The sequence below is a fragment of the Scyliorhinus torazame genome, chromosome 12 (assembly GCF_047496885.1).
Source record: "Scyliorhinus torazame isolate Kashiwa2021f chromosome 12, sScyTor2.1, whole genome shotgun sequence".
Lineage (NCBI taxonomy): Eukaryota > Metazoa > Chordata > Chondrichthyes > Carcharhiniformes > Scyliorhinidae > Scyliorhinus > Scyliorhinus torazame.
This window is the reverse complement of record NC_092718.1, coordinates 9,420,433-9,438,593: the sequence shown is the minus strand read 5'-3', so window position 1 is coordinate 9,438,593 and position 18,161 is coordinate 9,420,433. Positions and strand designations below refer to the sequence as shown.

Sequence of the window (18,161 nt, the reverse complement as noted above, 5' to 3'; positions counted from 1 at the left end):
GGTGGCCGGGGATGGACAAGATGGAGGCGGGGATGGAAAAAATGGCAGCGCCCACCCGTCCAGCGTGGTGTCCGGGGGGCAAGATGGCCATGCCCGTGGGTCGCACGTGGCCCTAGGATAGGGGGGTGGCGGTGAGCGCTGGCCTGTCGGGGCCTGAAGGGGGGGTGGCCGCGGCACTCCAGAGTCGTTGGAGACCGCGGCCACGGCGCGGGCCTGGCAGACCCCCACAGAGTGGCCCTTCTTGCCGCACCCCTTGCAGGTGGCGGTGCGGGCCGGGCAGCGCTGACGGGGATGATTCGCCTGCCCACAGAAGAAACAGCGGGACCCGGCGGTGTTAACGGGCCTTCTCGCAGCGCAGGCATGCGGGGTCAGGGGGAAGGTCTGTGGGGCTGCCGCTGCAAGGTGCCACGCAGCCCAGGGGACCGCCGCACGGTAGGGCGTCCATGGACCCTGCCAGGGCCCGTGCCTCTCTAAGTCCCAGGGTGTTCTTTTCTAGGAGCCTTTGGCGGATCACTGAGGAGGTCATACCTGCTACGAAGGCATCCCTGATGAAAAGTTCCATGTGCTCGCTCCCCGAAACTTGCGGGCAGCCACAGTTTCGGCCCAGCACCAGTAGCGCCCGGTAGAAATCCTCCAACGATTCCCCGGTGCTTTGCTGTCTAGTTGCAAAAGGTGACGTGCGTAGACCTGATTTACAGGGCGGATATAATGTCCTTTTAACAGTTCGATCGTGGCATCATAGTCCTCCGCCTCCTCGACAAGGGTGTAGATCCCAGGGCTGACCCTTGAGCGCAGGAGATGCATTTTCTGTCCTTCTGAGGGGGTGCCTCCGGCCGTCTCGAGGTAGCCTTTAAAGCACGCCAGCCAGTGTTTAAATATTGCAGCCGAGTTCTCCGCGTGGGGGCTGAGTTGTAGGCACTCCGGTTTGATTCGGAGATCCATCCTTCCAGCTTAAGTCTAGTTGATTAAATTGATGCGCGATCAATTACCACTCAAGCCGAAGTGATTTCATAACTGAAGGCTTTAATCAACTAGAACTTGTTCCCCAGCAGCTTCGGTACAGAAAGTGAAGGCTGCTGGGACGGCACCGGTTCTTATACTCCGCCTGTCAGGGCGGAGCTACGTATCAACAGCCAATGGTAAACTCCTAGGTTTAACCAATGGTCATCAGCCTCTTAGGTACCGCAATACCTGATAATACCACATAGGCAAAGAGGAAGCACCCTGGGATCTGAGGCATGTCTCAGGCTCATTGAGGCCTCAAAAAAGAAACATTTAGTGAAGTTACAGCCTCATTGAATGCTTTTGAAGCTCCGTGTTTTCATAATAGAATGTTTCCTTCTCTCTCGGACATGGGTCATTCTTTTTGATGTCAACAAAACATAGATTTTATTGAGTTTAACTTTACAATTTACCCTGGTGGGATTGTAAACTCTTTGAGTTGATGGTAATGGCCAATGGTTGGAAATGATTTAAGGGCATGTTCAGACACTGCTGAGAGATACGATTAGGCTCTTTGTGAATACAAGCCCTTCTTTCTTTCATTGTTTTTTTCATTGAATTCCAGCACCGGCCTGGCTTCCAAGGCTGGTGCAATCCCTCCACGGAAGTTCTGAGGAAAAGCGACAAAGCGAGAATGAGAAATCTGTGACTCCATCTGTCCAGTGTTCATGTTGAACATCCCGTCTGTTCGATGGGCTCCAAGTGCTGCCACCTTTTGGTCACTGGGGGCAGTGCCAACCCTTGGCTGCAGCAAGTGACTTTATACTGTTCCCAGCCAGAACAGGATTGGCTAATTCCCCAACTCACTGGCCGACACAGTGGAACCAGTCGACCTTTCAGTGAAGCATATCTTTCCATAAATCCAAGATCGCCACCAATAAATGCAGCAGGGAATTCGAGCGAAGACTCGTTACACGGAGAGTGGAACTTGCCAGCACACGGAGTGGTTCACTCAAACAGCATAGATCAAAATAAATGCTCAGGTGAAAGAATTAGAAGCTCATTCTGATTGAGTGAGGTGAAGACGAGTGAGAGGGGATCAAAACAGAGTATAAAATGGCAGCCCTTCAGTTTCCTTATTGGGTTGGTTAAGGTGAATCTTAGCTCACACGGTTTTAACTCTTCACGGAATTGAGCAGGGTGACTTGATCAGCAATGTTTATACACCATTTTACGTTATCAAATTAAAGGAATATTTGATGAACGTTTTTCACTCTTTACAAACTGTTCCCTCTCTGCCTCTTTTGTTTCTCCTTAACTCTCCGTTTTCTCTCACTTTTCTCAGTCCCTACATACTCCCTCAAGACATGATTCTCACTTTCTCTCCTTCACTCTGTCTATCTGTGTGTGTCTCTGCCTCTCCGTAACTCTCTCTCGTTATGTTCTTTCTCGGTTTCATTCTCTCTGTTTCTCTCCCTCTTTCTCATTCTGCTTCTCTGCCTGTTATTCCCTCCCTCGCTCTCTCTCCCTCTCTCTCTGTCTGTCTCTCTTAAGAGACACATGCAGCGTGGCCTACAAAAGCCTGGGCGCCCCGCTCCCGGGGTCTACCCGGCTCGCAAGGCCTCGTCAGATCGGACGCAATCTCGCAATTCATTGCGATGCCAATCCCGCCCATACGTTTTGGTAAATTGGCACATTAGATGGTGGCTGTCAGCGTCACTCTAATGTGCAGTGTCCCTAGGTAGCTGAGGCTTTGGGATTCATCCCCTTACCTAATCGCACCCTCTGACTCTCATTTGTCTCTCTCTCTATCTCATTCTCTTTCTGCCTTTGTGTTATTCCGTCACTTCTTTTTCTCTCTCTCGAGGTACCACTCTGTCTGTCTCTCTCTCTCTCTCTCTCTGTCTCTCTCTCTCTCTCTCTCTGCCGCTCTCTCTCTCTCTCTCTGTCTCTCTGTCTCTCTCTCTCTCTGTCTCTCTCTGTCTCTCTGTCTCTGATCTCCCTGGCTCACTCTCCCAGGTGAGCACAGAGTATTCTGTATGAATTAACCGATAAACCGATATTGCACAAGGCGATTTCTAATGTTTCTCAGAGTTTGCGAAAAGGTCTCTTTTTTGAAACTATTTTGTTTATTTTAAGATGTTCTCAATTCTAGCTGAAATCGGTGACTATGACGCAGGAAAGCACCCTGAAGGATACAGCTCCAAGTTCCAGTTCTTCCCTAAACATTCGGAGAAGCTGGAAAGGAAAATTGCTGACATCCACAAAGCTGAACTTAGGTACAGTAAGTGAATTAGCGGCTTGGGAATCGGGGAGAAACTGCATTGAGAAGGTTTGACAGGGATGGTGTGAGTGCGGGAGAGGTAGCGAGGACTGGTATTTATGTGGCACCTTTCACACCTTAGGATGTCCTTTGCGGTCAAAGAAGAACTTTTAAAAGTGTAGCGAATGGCATAATGTTGGAAAAGTGGACCCACTTTGCACACAGTAAGGTCCCACAAGCAGCCCTCCGATACGTCGCCATGTAACCTGTTTATGTATATCAGTTGGGGGATAAATATTAGCCAGGGCACCGGGGAGAACTCCCCAACTCTTTCTCTTGAGAGGGCGGCAGAGTTTCATTTCAACACATCATAATAATAATAATCTTTATTGTCAGAAGAATTAACTTAGACCAGGCCTTTGAGATTGGCCAATTCGAATGCGTGTTCTCTGATAAGTGGGCCAATCAGGGAACCTCTTCTCTGTATATAACAGGAAGAGTCAGATCTTCTGCACTCCCAGTGTATACAGCAAGTGGAATGCACGCCCGGTGTAGACAGCAAGCTGGGTGCACTCCCAGTGTAGACAGCGAGCTGAGTGCACTCCCGGTGTAGACAGCGAGCTGAATGCACTCCCGGTGTAGACAGCGAGCTGAATGCACTCCCGGTGTAGACAGCGAGCTGAGTGCACTCCCGGTGTAGACAGCGAGCTGAATGCACTCCCGGTGTAGACAGCGAGCTGAATGCACTCCCGGTGTAGACAGCGAGCTGAATGCACTCCCGGTGTAGACAGCGAGCTGAATGCACTCCCGGTGTAGACAGCGAGCTGAATGCACTCCCGGTGTAGACAGCGAGCTGAATGCACTCCCGGTGTAGACAGCGAGCTGAGTGCACTCCCGGTGTAGACAGCGAGCAGAATGCACTCCCGGTGTAGACAGCGAGCTGAGTGCACTCCCGGTGTAGACAGCGAGCTGAATGCACTCCAGGTGTAGACAGCGAGCTGAGTGCACTCCCGGTGTAGACAGCGAGCTGAGTGCACTCCCGGTGTAGACAGCGAGCTGAATGCACTCCCGGTGTAGACAGCGAGCTGAGTGTACTCCCGGTGTAGACAGCGAGCTGAGTGCACTCCCAGTGTAGACAGCGAGCTGAGTGCACTCCCAGTGTAGACAGCGAGCTGAATGCACTCCCGGTGTAGACAGCGAGCTGAGTGCACTCCCGGTGTAGACAGCGAGCTGAGTGCATTCCCGGTGTAGACAGCGAGCTGAATGCACTCCCGGTGTAGACATCGAGCTGAGTGCACTCCCGGTGTAGACAGCGAGCTGAATGCATTCCCGGTGTAGTCAGCGAGCTGAATGCACTCCCGGTGTAGACATCGAGCTGAGTGCACTCCCGGTGTAGACAGCGAGCTGAATGCATTCCCGGTGTAGACAGCGAGCTGAATGCACTCCCGGTGTAGACAGCGAGCTGAATGCACTCCCGGTGTAGACAGCGAGCTGAATGCACTCCCGGTGTAGACAGCGAGCTGAATGCACTCCCGGTGTAGCCAGCAAGCTGAATGCACTCCCGGTGTAGACAGCGAGCTGAGTGCACTCCCGGTGTAGACAGCGAGCTGAATGCACTCCCGGTGTAGACATCGAGCTGAGTGCACTCCCGGTGTAGACAGCGAGCTGAATGCACTCCCGGTGTAGACAGCAAGCGGAATGCACTCCCGGTGTAGACAGCGAGCTGAATGCACTCCCGGTGTAGACAGCAAGCGGAATGCACTCCCGGTGTAGACAGCGAGCTGAGTGCACTCCCGGTGTAGACAGCGAGCTGAATGCACTCCCGGTGTAGACAGCGAGCTGAATGCACTCCCGTTGTAGACAGCGAGCTGAATGCACTCCCGGTGTAGACAGCGAGCTGAATGCACTCCCGGTGTAGACATCGAGCTGAGTGCACTCCCAGTGTAGACAGCGAGCTGAATGAACTCCCAGTGTAGACAGCGAGCTGAATGCACTCCCGGTGTAGACAGCGAGCTGAGTGCACTCCCAGTGTAGACAGCGAGCTGAATGAACTCCCAGTGTAGACAGCGAGCTGAATGCACTCCCGGTGTAGACAGCGAGCTGAATGCACTCCCAGTGTAGACAGCGAGCTGAATGCACTCCCGGTGTAGACAGCGAGCTGAATGCACTCCCAGTGTAGACAGCGAGCTGAATGAACTCCCAGTGTAGACAGCGAGCTGAGTGCACTCCCAGTGTAGACAGCGAGCTGAATGAACTCCCAGTGTAGACAGCGAGCTGAATGCACTCCCGGTGTAGACAGCGAGCTGAATGCACTCCCAGTGTAGACAGCGAGCTGAATGCACTCCCGGTGTAGACAGCGAGCTGAGTGCACTCCCGGTGTAGACAGCGAGCTGAATGCACTCCCAGTGTAGACAGCGAGCTGAATGCACTCCCGGTGTAGACAGCGAGCTGAGTGCACTCCCGGTGTAGACAGCGAGCTGAATGCACTCCCAGTGTAGACAGCGAGCTGAATGCACTCCCGGTGTAGACAGCGAGCTGAGTGCACTCCCGGTGTAGACAGTGAGCTGAGTGCACTCCCGGTGTAGACAGCGAGCTGAGTGCACTCCCAGTGTAGACAGCGAGCTGAATGCACTCCCGGTGTAGGCAGCGAGCTGAGTGCACTCCCGGTGTAGACAGCGAGCTGAATGCACTCCCAGTGTAGACAGCGAGCTGAATGCACTCCCGGTGTAGACAGCGAGCTGAGTGCACTCCCGGTGTAGACAGCGAGCTGAGTGCACATGGTTGTACTGCTGTTGGATAGTTAATAAAAGGGATTCTGGGGAAGGGACTTCACTCTCTGTGGACGTATTACAGAGGCTTACGTCACTGACGTTACTGTGAAAATCCCCTAGTTGCCACACCCTGGCACCTGTTCGGATACACAGAGGGAGAATTCAGAATGTCCAATTCATCTATCATGCCCATCTTTCGAGACTTGTGGGAGGAAACCGGAGAACCCGGAGTGAACCCGCGCAGACACGGGGCGAACGTGCAGACTCCGCACAGACAGTGACCCAAGACGGGAATTGAGCCCGGGTCCCTGGAGCTGTGAAGCAACAGTGCTAACCACTGTGCTACCGTGCCGCCTCATCTGAAAGCCAACACCTCTGACAGTGCGGAACTCTCATGGACAAGTAAGCTGACTATTACTCACCTTTTACGCTCACACTTGAAAGCTGGCTGCTAATGCTGAGGGATGTGAACTGGAGGTTTGGGTGAAGAGAGCCTTTGTGAGTTAGCAGTAAGTGTGTGACTGTGGATTGGATTGAATTGGATTGGATTTGTTTATTGTCACGTGTACCGAGGTACAGTGAAAAGTATTTTTCTGCGAGCGGCTCAACAGATCATCAAGTACATGGAAAGAAAAGGGAATAAAAGAAAATACATTAATAGGGCAATACAAGGTACACAATGTAACTTCATAAACACCAACATTGGGTGAAGCATACAGGGTGTAGTGTTAATGAGGTCAGTCCATAAGCGGGTCATGTAGGAGTCTGGTAACAGAAGGGAAGAAGCTGTTTTTGAGTCTGTTCGTGTGTGTTCTCAGACTTCTGTATCTCCTGCCCGATGGAAGTTGGAAGAGTGAGTAAGCCGGGTGGGAGGGGTCTTTGATTATGCTGCCCGCTTTTCCCAGGCAGCGGGAGGTGTAGATGGACTCAATGGATGGGAGGCAGGTTTGTGTGATGGACTGGGCGGTGTTCACGACTCTCTGAAGTTTCTTGCGGTCCTGGGCTGAGCAGTTGCCATACCAGGCTGTGATGCAGCCAGATAGGATGCTTTCTATGGTGCATCTGTAAAAGTTGGTAAGGGTTAATGTGGACATGCCGAATTTCCTTAGCTTCCTGAGGAAGTATAGGCGCTCTTGTGCTTTCTTGGTGGTAGCGTCGACGTGGGTGGACCAGGACAGATTTTTGGAGATGTGCACTCCTAGGAATTTGAAACTGCTAACCATCTCCACCTCGGCCCCGTTGATGCTGACAGGGGTGTGTACAGTACTTTGCTTCCTGAAGTCAATGACCAGCTCTTTCGTTTCGCTGGCATTGAGGGAGAGATTGTTGTCGCTGCACCACTCCACTAGGTTCTCTATCTCCCTCCTGTATTCGGACTCATCGTTATTCGAGATCCGGCCCACTATGGTCGTATTGTCAGCAAACTCGTAGATGCAGTTGGAACCAAATTGTGCCACGCAGTCGTGTGTGTACAGGGAGTATAGTAGGGGGCTAAGTACGCAGCCTTGCGGGGCCTCGGTATTGAGGACTATTGTGGAGGAGGTGTTGTTGTTTATTCTTACTGATTGGGGTCTGTTGGTCAGAAAATCGAGGATCCAGTTGCAGAGTGGGGAGCCAAGTCCTAGGTTTTGGAGCTTTGATATGAGCTTAGCTGGGATTATGGTGTTGAAGGCGGAGTCAAGAAGAACATAAAAACTAGGAGCAGGAGTAGGCCATCTGACCCCTCGAGCCTGCTCCGCCATTCAATGAGATCATGGCTCATCTTTTGTGGACTCAGCTCCACTTTCCGGCCCGAACACCATAACCCTTAATCCCTTTATTCTTCAAAATCTATCTATCTTTGTCTTAAAAACATTTAATGAAGGAGCCTCAACTGCTTCACTGGGCAAGGAATTCCATAGATTCACAGCCCTTTGGGTGAAGAAGTTCCTCCTAAACTCATTCCTAAATTTACTTCCCCTTATTTTGAGGCTATGCCCCCTAGTTCTGCTTTTACCCGCAAGTGGAAACAACCTGCCCGCATCTATCCTATCTATTCCCTTCATAATTTTATATGTTTCTATAAGATCCCCCCCTCATCCTTCTGAATTCCAACGAGTACAGTCCCAGTCTACTGAACCTCTCCTCGTAATCCAACCCCTTCAGCTCTGGGATTAACCTAGTGAATCTCTTCTGCACACCCTCCAGTGCCAGTACGTCCTTTCTCAAGTAAGGAGACCAAAACTGAACACAATACTCCAGGAGTGGCCTCACTAACACCTTATACAATTGCAGCATAACCTCCCTAGTCTTAAACTCCATCCCTCTAGCAATGAAGGACAAAATTCCATTTGCCTTCTTAATCATCTGTTGCACCTGTAAACCAACTTTTTGCGACTCATGCACCTGCACACCCAGGGCTCGCTGCACAGCAGCATGTTTTAATATTTTATCATTTAAATAATAATCCCTTTTGCTGTTATTTCTACCAAAATGAATAACCACACATTTGTCAACATTGTATTCCATCTGCCAGACCCTAGCCCATTCACTTAACCTATGTAAATCCCTCTGCAGACTTCCAGTATCCTCTGCACTTTTTGCTTTACCACTTATCTTAGTGTCGTCTGCAAACTTGGACACATTGCCCTTGGTCCCCAACTCCAAATCATCCAGGTGAATTGAGAACAATTGTGGGCCCAACACTGATCCCTGAGGGACACCACTAGCTACTGATTGCCAACCAGAGAAACACCCATTAATCCCCACTCTTTGCTTTCTATTAATTAACCAATCCTCTATCCATGCTCCTACTTTCCCCTTAATGCCATGCATCTTTATCTTATGCAGCAACCTTTTGTGTGACAACTTGTCAAAGGCGTTCTGGAAATCCAGATATACCACATCCATTGGCTCCACATTATCTACCGCACTGGTAATGTGCTCAAAAAATTCGACTAAATTAGTTAGGCACGACCTGCCCTTTATGGACCCATGCTGCGTCTGTCCAATGGGACAATTTCCATCCAGATGCCTCGCTATTTCTTCCTTGATGATAGATTCCAGCATCTTCCCTACTACCGAAGTTAAGCTCACTGGCCTATAATTACCCGCTTTCTGCCTACCTCCTTTTTTAAACAGTGGTGTCACGTTTGCTAATTTCCAATCCGCCGGGACCACCCCAGAGTCTAGTGAATTGTGGTAAATTATCACTAGTGCATTTGCAATTTCCCTAGCCATCTCTTTTAGCACTCTGAAATGCATTCCATCAGGGCCAGGAGACTTGTCTACCTTTAGCCCCATTAGCCTGCTCATCACTACCTCCTTAGTGATAACAATCCTCTCAAGGTCCTCACCTGTCATAGCCTCATTTCTATCAGTCACTGGCATGTTATTTGTGTCTTCCACTGTGAAGATCGACCCAAAAAACCTGTTCAGTTCCTCAGCCATTTCCTCGTCTCCCATTATTAAATCTTCCTTCTCATCCTCTAAAGGACCAATATTTACCTTAGCTACTTTTTTTGTTTTATGTATTTGTAGAAACCTTTGCTATCTGTTTTTATATTCTGAGCAAGTTTACTCTCATAATCTATCTTACTCTTCTTTATAGCTTTTTAGTAGCTTTCTGTTGCCCCCTAAAGATTTCCCAGTCCTCTAGTGTCCCACTAATCTTTGCCACTTTGTATGCTTTTTCTTTCAATTTGATACTCTCCCTTATTTCCTTAGATTTTCCCTCTTTCTACCGTCCTTCCTTTTTGTTGGTATAAACCTTTGCTGAGCACTGTGAAAAATCGCTTGGAAGGTTCTCCACTGTTCCTAAACTGTTTCACCATAAAGTCTTTGCTCCCAGTCTACCTTAGCTAGTTCTTCTCTCATCCCATTGTAATCTCCTTTGTTTAAGCACAAAACACTAGTGTTTGATTTTACCTTCTCATCCTCCATCTGTATTTTAAATTCCAACCTATTGTGATCGCTCCTTCCGAGAGGATCCCGAACTATGAGATCATGAATCAATCCTGTCTCATTATACAGGACCAGATCTAGGACCGCTTGTTCCCTCGTAGGTTCCATTACATATTATTCTAGGAAATTATCGCGGATACATGCTATAAACTCCTCCTCAGGGCTGCCTTGACTGACCTGGTTAAACCAATCGACATGTAGATTAAAATTCCCCATGATAACTGCTGTACCATTTCTACATGCATCCGTTATTTCTTTGTTTATTGCCTGCCCCACCATAATGTTACTATTTAGTGGCCTATAGACTACTCCTATCAGTGACTTTTTCGCCTTACTATTCCTGATTTCCACCCAAATGGATTCAACCTTATCCTCCATAGCACCAATGTAATTCCTTACTATTGCCCTGATGTCATCCTTAAATAACAGAGCTACACCACCTCCCTTACCATCCACTCTGTCCTTCTGAATAGATTGATACCCTCGGAAATTTTAACTCCCAGTCGTGACCATCCTTTAACCATGTTTCAGTAATGGCCACTAAATCATAGTCATTCATGATGATTTGCACCATCAACTCATTTACCTTATTCCGAATACTACGAGCATTCAGGTAAAGTACACTTACGTTGGCTTTTTTACCTCTGTTTTGAATCTTAACACCTCAATCATTAACCTCTCCTAAGTTATATTTCCTCTTAACCTTTCTCCTAATTTTCCTTGTCGTTGAACCCATATCTTCATGTAACAACCTGCCAGATCGCTTACCATTAATGTTTTTACTTCACGTTTTATTCCTTTTAGTATTACTGGGCCTATTCACTGAGCTCCCTCAGTCACTGTACCTTGTACTGTCGCCCTTTTTGATTTTTGACTATGACTTCTCTGCCTTACACTTTCCCCCTTACTGCCTTTTGCTTCTGTCCCTGTTTTACTACCTTCGAACTCCCTGCATCGGTTCCCATCCCCCTGCCACATTAGTTTAAACCCTCCCCAACAGCTCTAGCAAATACCCCCCCCCCCTAGGACATCAGTTCCAGTCCTGCCCAGGTGCAGACCGTCCAGTTTGTACTGGTTCCACCTCCCCCAGGACCGGTTCCAATGCCCTAGGAATTTGAATCCCTCCCTCTTGCACCATCTCTCGAACCACGCATTCACCCTATCTATCCTGACATTCCTACTCTGACTAGCTCGTGGCACTGGTAGCAATCCTGAGATTACTATCTTTGAGGTTCTACTTTTTAGTTTAACTCCTAACTCCCTCGTCCCGTTTTTTACCTATATCGTTGGTGTCTATGTGCACCACGACAGCTGGCTGTTCACCCCCCACCCCCAGAATGTCCTGCAGCCGCTCCGAGACATCCTTGACCCTTGCACCAGGGAGGCAATATACCATCCTGCAGTCTTGATTGCGTCCGCAGGACCGCCTGTCTATTCCCCTTACTATTGAGTCCCCTATCACTATAGCCCTGCCATTCTTCTTCCTGCCCAGCTGCGCAGCAGTGTCAGCCATGGTGCCATGAACCTGGCTGTTGCTGCCTTCCCCTGGTGAGCCATCTCCCTCAACAGTATCCAAAGCGGTATATCTGTTTTGCAGGGAGATGACCGCAGGGGACACCTGCACTGCCTTCCTGCTCTGTCTTTTGGTCACCCATTTTCTATGTGTCCCTGAGCTCCCACATCGCACACAAGGAGCATGACACGGGTCTGGGATCTCCTGCCATGTCTTAAACCTTAGGCAAACGTATACAACTACAAATCCAAAAAACGGAAAAAGAAATACATAAATTAGACAATGAAAAGAAAAACTACTTACTAGTCACTTACCAGGGATAAAAAGAACCTCCTCCCCCCCAAGCTTCGAATTCCCACCTAGCTTCAAATTCCCAAACTCACTCTTGGTTGTGCCTCACTCTGGCTGTGTCTTCTCTGGCTCACTGGGAGAACTGGAATAAATAGGAGTCTGATGTAGGAGTCCTTGTTGTCGAGATGCTCTAGGGATGAGTGTAGGGCCAGGGAAATGGCGTCTGCTGTGGACCGGTTGCGACGGTATGCAAATTGCAGTGGATCAAGGCGTTCTGGGAGTATGGAGGTGATGCGCTTCATGATCAACCTCTCGAAGCACTTCATTACGACTGAAGTCAGGGCCACCGGACGGTAGCCATTGAGGCACGTTGCCTGGTTCTTCTTTGGTACCGGTATGATGGTGGTCTTCTTGAAGCAGATGAGGACCTCGGAGTGGAGTAGGGACAGGTTAAAGATGTCCACGAACACCTCTGCCAGCTGGTCTGCGCAGGCTCTGAGTGCACGACCAGGGATCCTGTCCGGGCCCGTCGCCTTCTGAGGGTTCACTTTCAGGAAGGTCGATCTGACTTCAGAAGCTGTGATGGTGGCCATGTGTGAGTTATGAGCTGCTGGGGCACTCGCCAACGGATTGTTGGTTACCTGCTCGAACCGAGCATAGAATGCATTCAGTTTATCGGGGAGGGGTGCGCTGCTGCCAGAGTTACTGTTCGGCTTCGCTTTGTAGCCCGTTATGTTGTTTAGCCCTTGCCACAACTGCCAAGAATCTGTCTGTGACTCTAGCTTGGCATTCCCTCTTGGCATCTCGGATGGCTTTGCGGAGGTCGTACCTGGATTTCTTGTATAGGTCAGGGTCGTCTGACTTGAAAGCCTCAGATCTGTCCTTCAGCAGGGAGTCAATCTCGCCATTGAGCCATGGTTTCCGGTTGGGGAACGCACGTACTGCTTTCTTTGGCACGCAGTCGTCCATACATTTGCTGATGAAGTCTGTGACGGTGGAGCTTTAGTGCTTTGAGTTTTACTAGTTTGGGGGGAGTTAGAGTGTAGGTGTTTGGTTTATCTGACAGATAATAGGAGTAAATCCTGATTTTAAAAATAGACCAGAAATGTTCAGCAGTAAAGTGTAAAAATCTGAGGATGTGGCTGGGAGACAGTTTGGCTTCTTAAGAGAAAAGCAATGCAGGAACCGGAGAAGTGCATTCAGCCCCTCCAACCTGTTCTGTTATTTAATTAGCTTGTGCATCGCTGTATCTTAACTACATTTTCCCACTTGGTTTCATATCTCTTAATACTCCCCCCTCGCAAAATTCTAGCAATCTTAGTTTGGGACATTTTCAGTTAAACCCCAGTCTTCATGTTTTTTTGTTGGGTGGTGAACATGAGAGAATGTGAATCTCTTACGGTTGCTCCTCCCTCTACAGACTCCGCGTTAAGGATTATATCTGGCAGCAGGGGCTACAGGAATTACTTTCCGAATTCTTGTCCGCTTGGAACTTTCCAATTGGGAATGGTTTCCGGAAGAATTCTGGATTTGAGGAGCCAATAAATTGAAGATCAGATGGGAAAAGGGATTAAATCATTTGAATTGAAATTCCCTTGAAATTCAAATCAATTGAGAAAGGCAGGTGGGAGAACAAAACTTAACACACATGCGGATGTCTGAAGGAGGTTTAATTTGTTGGATCTATTTTGAATCCTGTCCCATCTCCTTCGTCTCTTTCGATTCTTAGGTTTATTTCCTTTCTTCGCTTTGTGTCAGAAAACAAAATATTGGGATCTGAGAATGTGGTTTTGGGGATGGGGCCAGCTCGGGTATGGAAATGCAAGGCATTCCTACCCCCTCGAGTGTTAGAATCTTCATCCGAGGTACCTATGTGGACGAGTCTGAAAGAGGTGACCAGTTCTAATATCAGAGCTCCACCGGGACGGGATAGGCCCGGAGACCTCGGAGTCAATCACCGGAATCACCAAATCTTCCAACTCAGAAAGTCTATTTGGCCGTTGTGCTCACGTTGGTTCATGTTAGCTTTGCGCTGGCAAATCAGAAGCGATTCACTGCCCCTTGCCATGCAAATTTATGCACATGGTGGGGATTGCAAGGGATTCCATTGCAAATCCCGCTATCAGGCCACCATTATGTACCGACGGCCCGATAATGAGGTCCGGCAGCTGGCCCCCCCTCTCCCCCCCTGCAAAGCAAATCCTGCCCCCCCCCCCCCCCCACTGACAAATAGGGGCATCCCCCCGTCCACAGTACGCATGCTTAAGGGTGACACAACCCCCTCCACCGAACACCATACCAACTCCCCCATCAGACCCCCCACCCCCCCATCAGACTCCCACTAGAGACCCCACCAGAGGCCCCCAATATCAGAGACCACCACCAGAGGCCTCCCATATCAGGGAAACCCCCCATACCAGATAAACTCCCCTACAACAATGAACCCCGTAACAAAGAACCCCCAATAACAGAGGAACCCTCCCATAACAGTGACTGACCCTCCCCCATCTGGCACCGCTGCCTGGAAGCTAAAGAGCAGTTCAGGCGGAAACTGAAAATAAATCACTACTTTCATTTGCCTGTCCCTTATTCCTGCTGCCTCAGACAGATGTCTAGAAAGCAGCAGCTGCGACTTCAGAGAAAGTGAAAATCACGCCACACAGCTTTCCAGGCCCTCAGATGCTTTGATCTTCAAGACTTCTCGTCACTTCAAAGAGAAATAGCTTTAAGTAGGCTGTAATTGACAGCTTCCAGATGTCTGGATTGTTTATTTTCATTTCCCTTCACGCTTGAATGAATCGCAAGTAGCCTGCTGTGAAACTAACCGCAATGTTTATAAACACCTAGTTATGATTGACAGCTCATGACCATATCAAAAGCAGTCAAGCACTTTCTGCTGACAAAAACCGAGGAAATGAAAGCACTTAACTGCTAGATAGAACGATAGAATTTACAGTGCACAAGGAGGCCATTCGACCCATCGAGTCTGCACCAGCCCTTGGAAAGAGAACCCTACCTAAGCCCATACCTCCACCCTATCCCCACACTTCCACCGTATCCCTGTAACACCACCTAACCTTTTTTGGACACTAAGTGCAATTTATCATGGCCAATCTACCTAGCCTACACATCTTTGGACTGTGGGAGGAAACCGGAGCACCCGGAGGAAACCCACGCATGTTTACAGAAATTGCGGGTCTCTGGTGTGGACCTAGTGGGGGGGGGGCTGATGGGGGTGGGGTGGGCAGGATTTGCATTGTTGGAGGGAGGGAGGCCCTATGATGGACCTTTGGGGCACCTACCTTAAATACTTACCCCTTGGCCCACCGCAAGGTCCACCAGGTCACGGTCATGCCGGAACATACTTGTACCAATCCACTCCTGTGTGACCCATTTGCATCTTTCCACAGGAACAGGACGCAAACTCTGATGCTGCCGCCAGCAGGGGAGCAGAGTGGTGCCGATAGTGTTTATTCCCAGTCGCTGGATTCTCCGCCACATCAGGAACTCTGCTGCCGGCGGCAGGGCATCCAGCGCTTTATCTTCAGAAAGTTTCTCTTGAATCTGCTTCCAGCGCCCTTTCAGGCAGGAGACTGGAGATCAGAACACCCCCCACTGTGATTGGTGGGAGGGGTCTCATATGGAGACAGCATGGATCAAAGAACAAAGAACAATACAGCACAGGAACAGGCCTTTGGGCCCTCCCAGCCTGCGCCGATCACGTGTCCTATCTAGACCACTCGCTTGTATCCTTCTATACCCCGTCTGTTCATGTGCCTATCCAGATAGGTCTTAAAGGTCGCTAACGTATCTGCCTCAACCACCTCACTTAGCAGGGCATTCCAGGCCACCACCACCCACTGTGTAATATACTTCCCCCGCACATCTCCACTGAACCTGTCCCTCCTCACATTAAACTTGTGCCCCTTGTAATTGTAATTTCCACCCTGGGAAAAGCCTCCAACTATTCACCCTATCTATACCTCTCATAATTTTATAAACTTCTATCAGGTCGCCCCTCAGCCTCCGTCTCTCTAGGGAGAACAATCCCAGTTTATTCAATCTCTCCTCATAGCTAATACCCTCCATACCAGGCAGCATCCTGGTAAACCTGTTCTGTACTCTCTCCAAAGCCTCCACGTCCTTCTGGTAGTGCGGTGACCAGAATTGGACACAGTATTCCAAATGTGACCTAACCAACGTTCTATATAATTGTAACATAATATTCGAGCTTTTATACCCGATACCCCGTCCTATGAAGGCAAGCATGCCATATGCTTTCATTACCATCATTTCCACCTGTGCTGCCACATTTAAGGATCTGTGGACCTGCACGCCCAGATCTCTCTGTGTCTCTAAGCTGCACGCCCAGATCTCTCTGTCTCTCTAAGCTGCACGCCCAGATCTCTCTGTCTCTCTAAGCTGCGCGCCCAGATCTCTCTGTGTCTCTAAGCTACACGCCCAGATCTCTCTGTCTCTCTAAGCTGCACGCCCAGATCTCTCTGTCTCTCTAAGCTGCGCGCCCAGATCTCTCTGTCTCTCTAAGCTGCGCGCCCAGATCTCTCTGTCTCTCTAAGCTGCACGCCCAGATCTCTCTGTCTCTCTAAGCTGCCGCCCAGATCTCTCTGTCTCTCTAAGCTGCACGCCCAGATCTCTCTGTCTCACTAAGCTGCACGCCCAGATCTCTCTGTCTCTCTAAGCTGCACGCCCAGATCTCTCGGGGTCTCTAGGCTCCTGATGGTTTGTGCTGAAGGGCCTTTTTCTGCACTCTAAATACTATGTAATTCTTGAGCTAGTGGGGAGCACTGCTATTCTCGGTAGCAATTCAGATACACACATTCCAGATCAGATTGTGGTGCCCAGCACAGTTGAATAGCCTGCCAAACTTTAACATTTGGATTTGCACCTGTCAAAGGATTAGATGGAAAGTCGGCAGGCTGTCTGAATCGGTGGCTCAAAGCCCAGCAGGAGAGACGGGGAAAGAAAATTGCGACAGAATAAGTTGTTGCACTGGAATAATTGCACATGGCAAAGTCAGTACATTGGATTGGTCCTTCATCATATCAATCATGGCTCAGTGGATAGAACGTCCGACTCAAGTTGTGGGTTCAAGTCTAGCTCCAGAGACTTGAGTACAAAGCCTAAGCAGACAGTACCAGTGTGGGACTGAGGGAGTGCTGCACTTTCCCAGGTGCTGTCTCTCATGAGATGAGCTGTTAAACCAAGGCCCTATTTGCCCTCTCAAATGGATGGAAATGATCCCCTAGCCACCATGCAGAATGTAGAAATTGTTACATATTATATTTAAATTCTGTGGCAGTAATGTTATTAAAAACCCTGTTTAAAATACATACAGGCAATGTGCCTGCTAAAGCTATAATTAGGAAGTTGGAAAAGGTGAGGTAATCATTCATTCCAACCATTTACTCGTTTACAGATAAAGGACTAATGGAACATTGTTTATATTTTGGATAGTTCCCTGGAGAGTAGATCATTTATGAGGGATTGTATTCAGTCCTAGTTAAGCAAGTCATAGAACTTAAAGGATACAGATGATGTGATTAATGGGAGGAGCCAGGTCTGTATGCAGTTTTTCAGTCTGTTATAAGATTTTAAGTTGAGCAGCAATTTGGCCAAATGGTATTAGGCGGAGCAGAAATGTACTGGAGTTGCTCTTCAAAGGAAGTCTCTCCATAAGTCTCTACACAGCTAAGCAACTGACCTGTTTTGTTAACTTTATTTATAAGTAACACAGACACAAACACAGACACACATATGCACACATACAGACACACACACACAACACACACACACACATAGACAAACACACGCACAGACATAGACACACACACACATAGACAGACACACACGCAGACATAGACACACACACATGCACACACACACACATAGACACACACACACACACACACACACACACACTGTCCTCAGTGACTGATCCCTGTTTTATCTGTTTTATTATTTTCCCTATAGTGGGCAGTCTCCGGACACAGCTGAGCTGAATTTCCTGACGCAAGCACAGTCTTTGGAGACGTATGGAGTTGATCCCCATCCCTGCAAGGTACAGGACAGGAATAGGAAGAGCAGTCTCCCTTGGATATGGAGTTCCTGAATGTTTGTAATCACTTCCTCGCTAGTTACTCGTGCTGTTACTGACCTCCCAATCAAATCGCAACTCTGCAAATGCTCATTATCACTCACTTGTTCTAATTCAGATTCAGGCTGAGCAAGTTCTTGCAGTCAGTGAATTTCTTCCTCCATCCTTTCTCCTCTCTCAACTCTCACTCTCTTTTTAATCTTCTCCTTCCCCTCGCCCCCTTTTCCTCCCTCTCCCCCGCAACCTCTCCCCTCTCTTCCCCATGAAACCCATGAGGATGACCCAATCGATCTCCCAGGAGTTCCCTTGTTGAGGGGCGGAGGC

At 49.0% G+C, this 18,161-nt stretch overlaps 1 protein-coding gene across 1 annotated transcript in view; it reads left to right on the top strand.

Annotated features, from left to right (window-relative positions):
• Positions 1–18,161, top strand: part of frmd5a (FERM domain containing 5a) — a 352,980-nt gene that overhangs the window by 273,011 nt on the left and 61,808 nt on the right. The window contains 2 exon segments of the mRNA XM_072470394.1: positions 3,098–3,221; positions 17,714–17,801. Of these exon segments, the coding sequence (XP_072326495.1) occupies positions 3,098–3,221; positions 17,714–17,801 (212 nt within the window).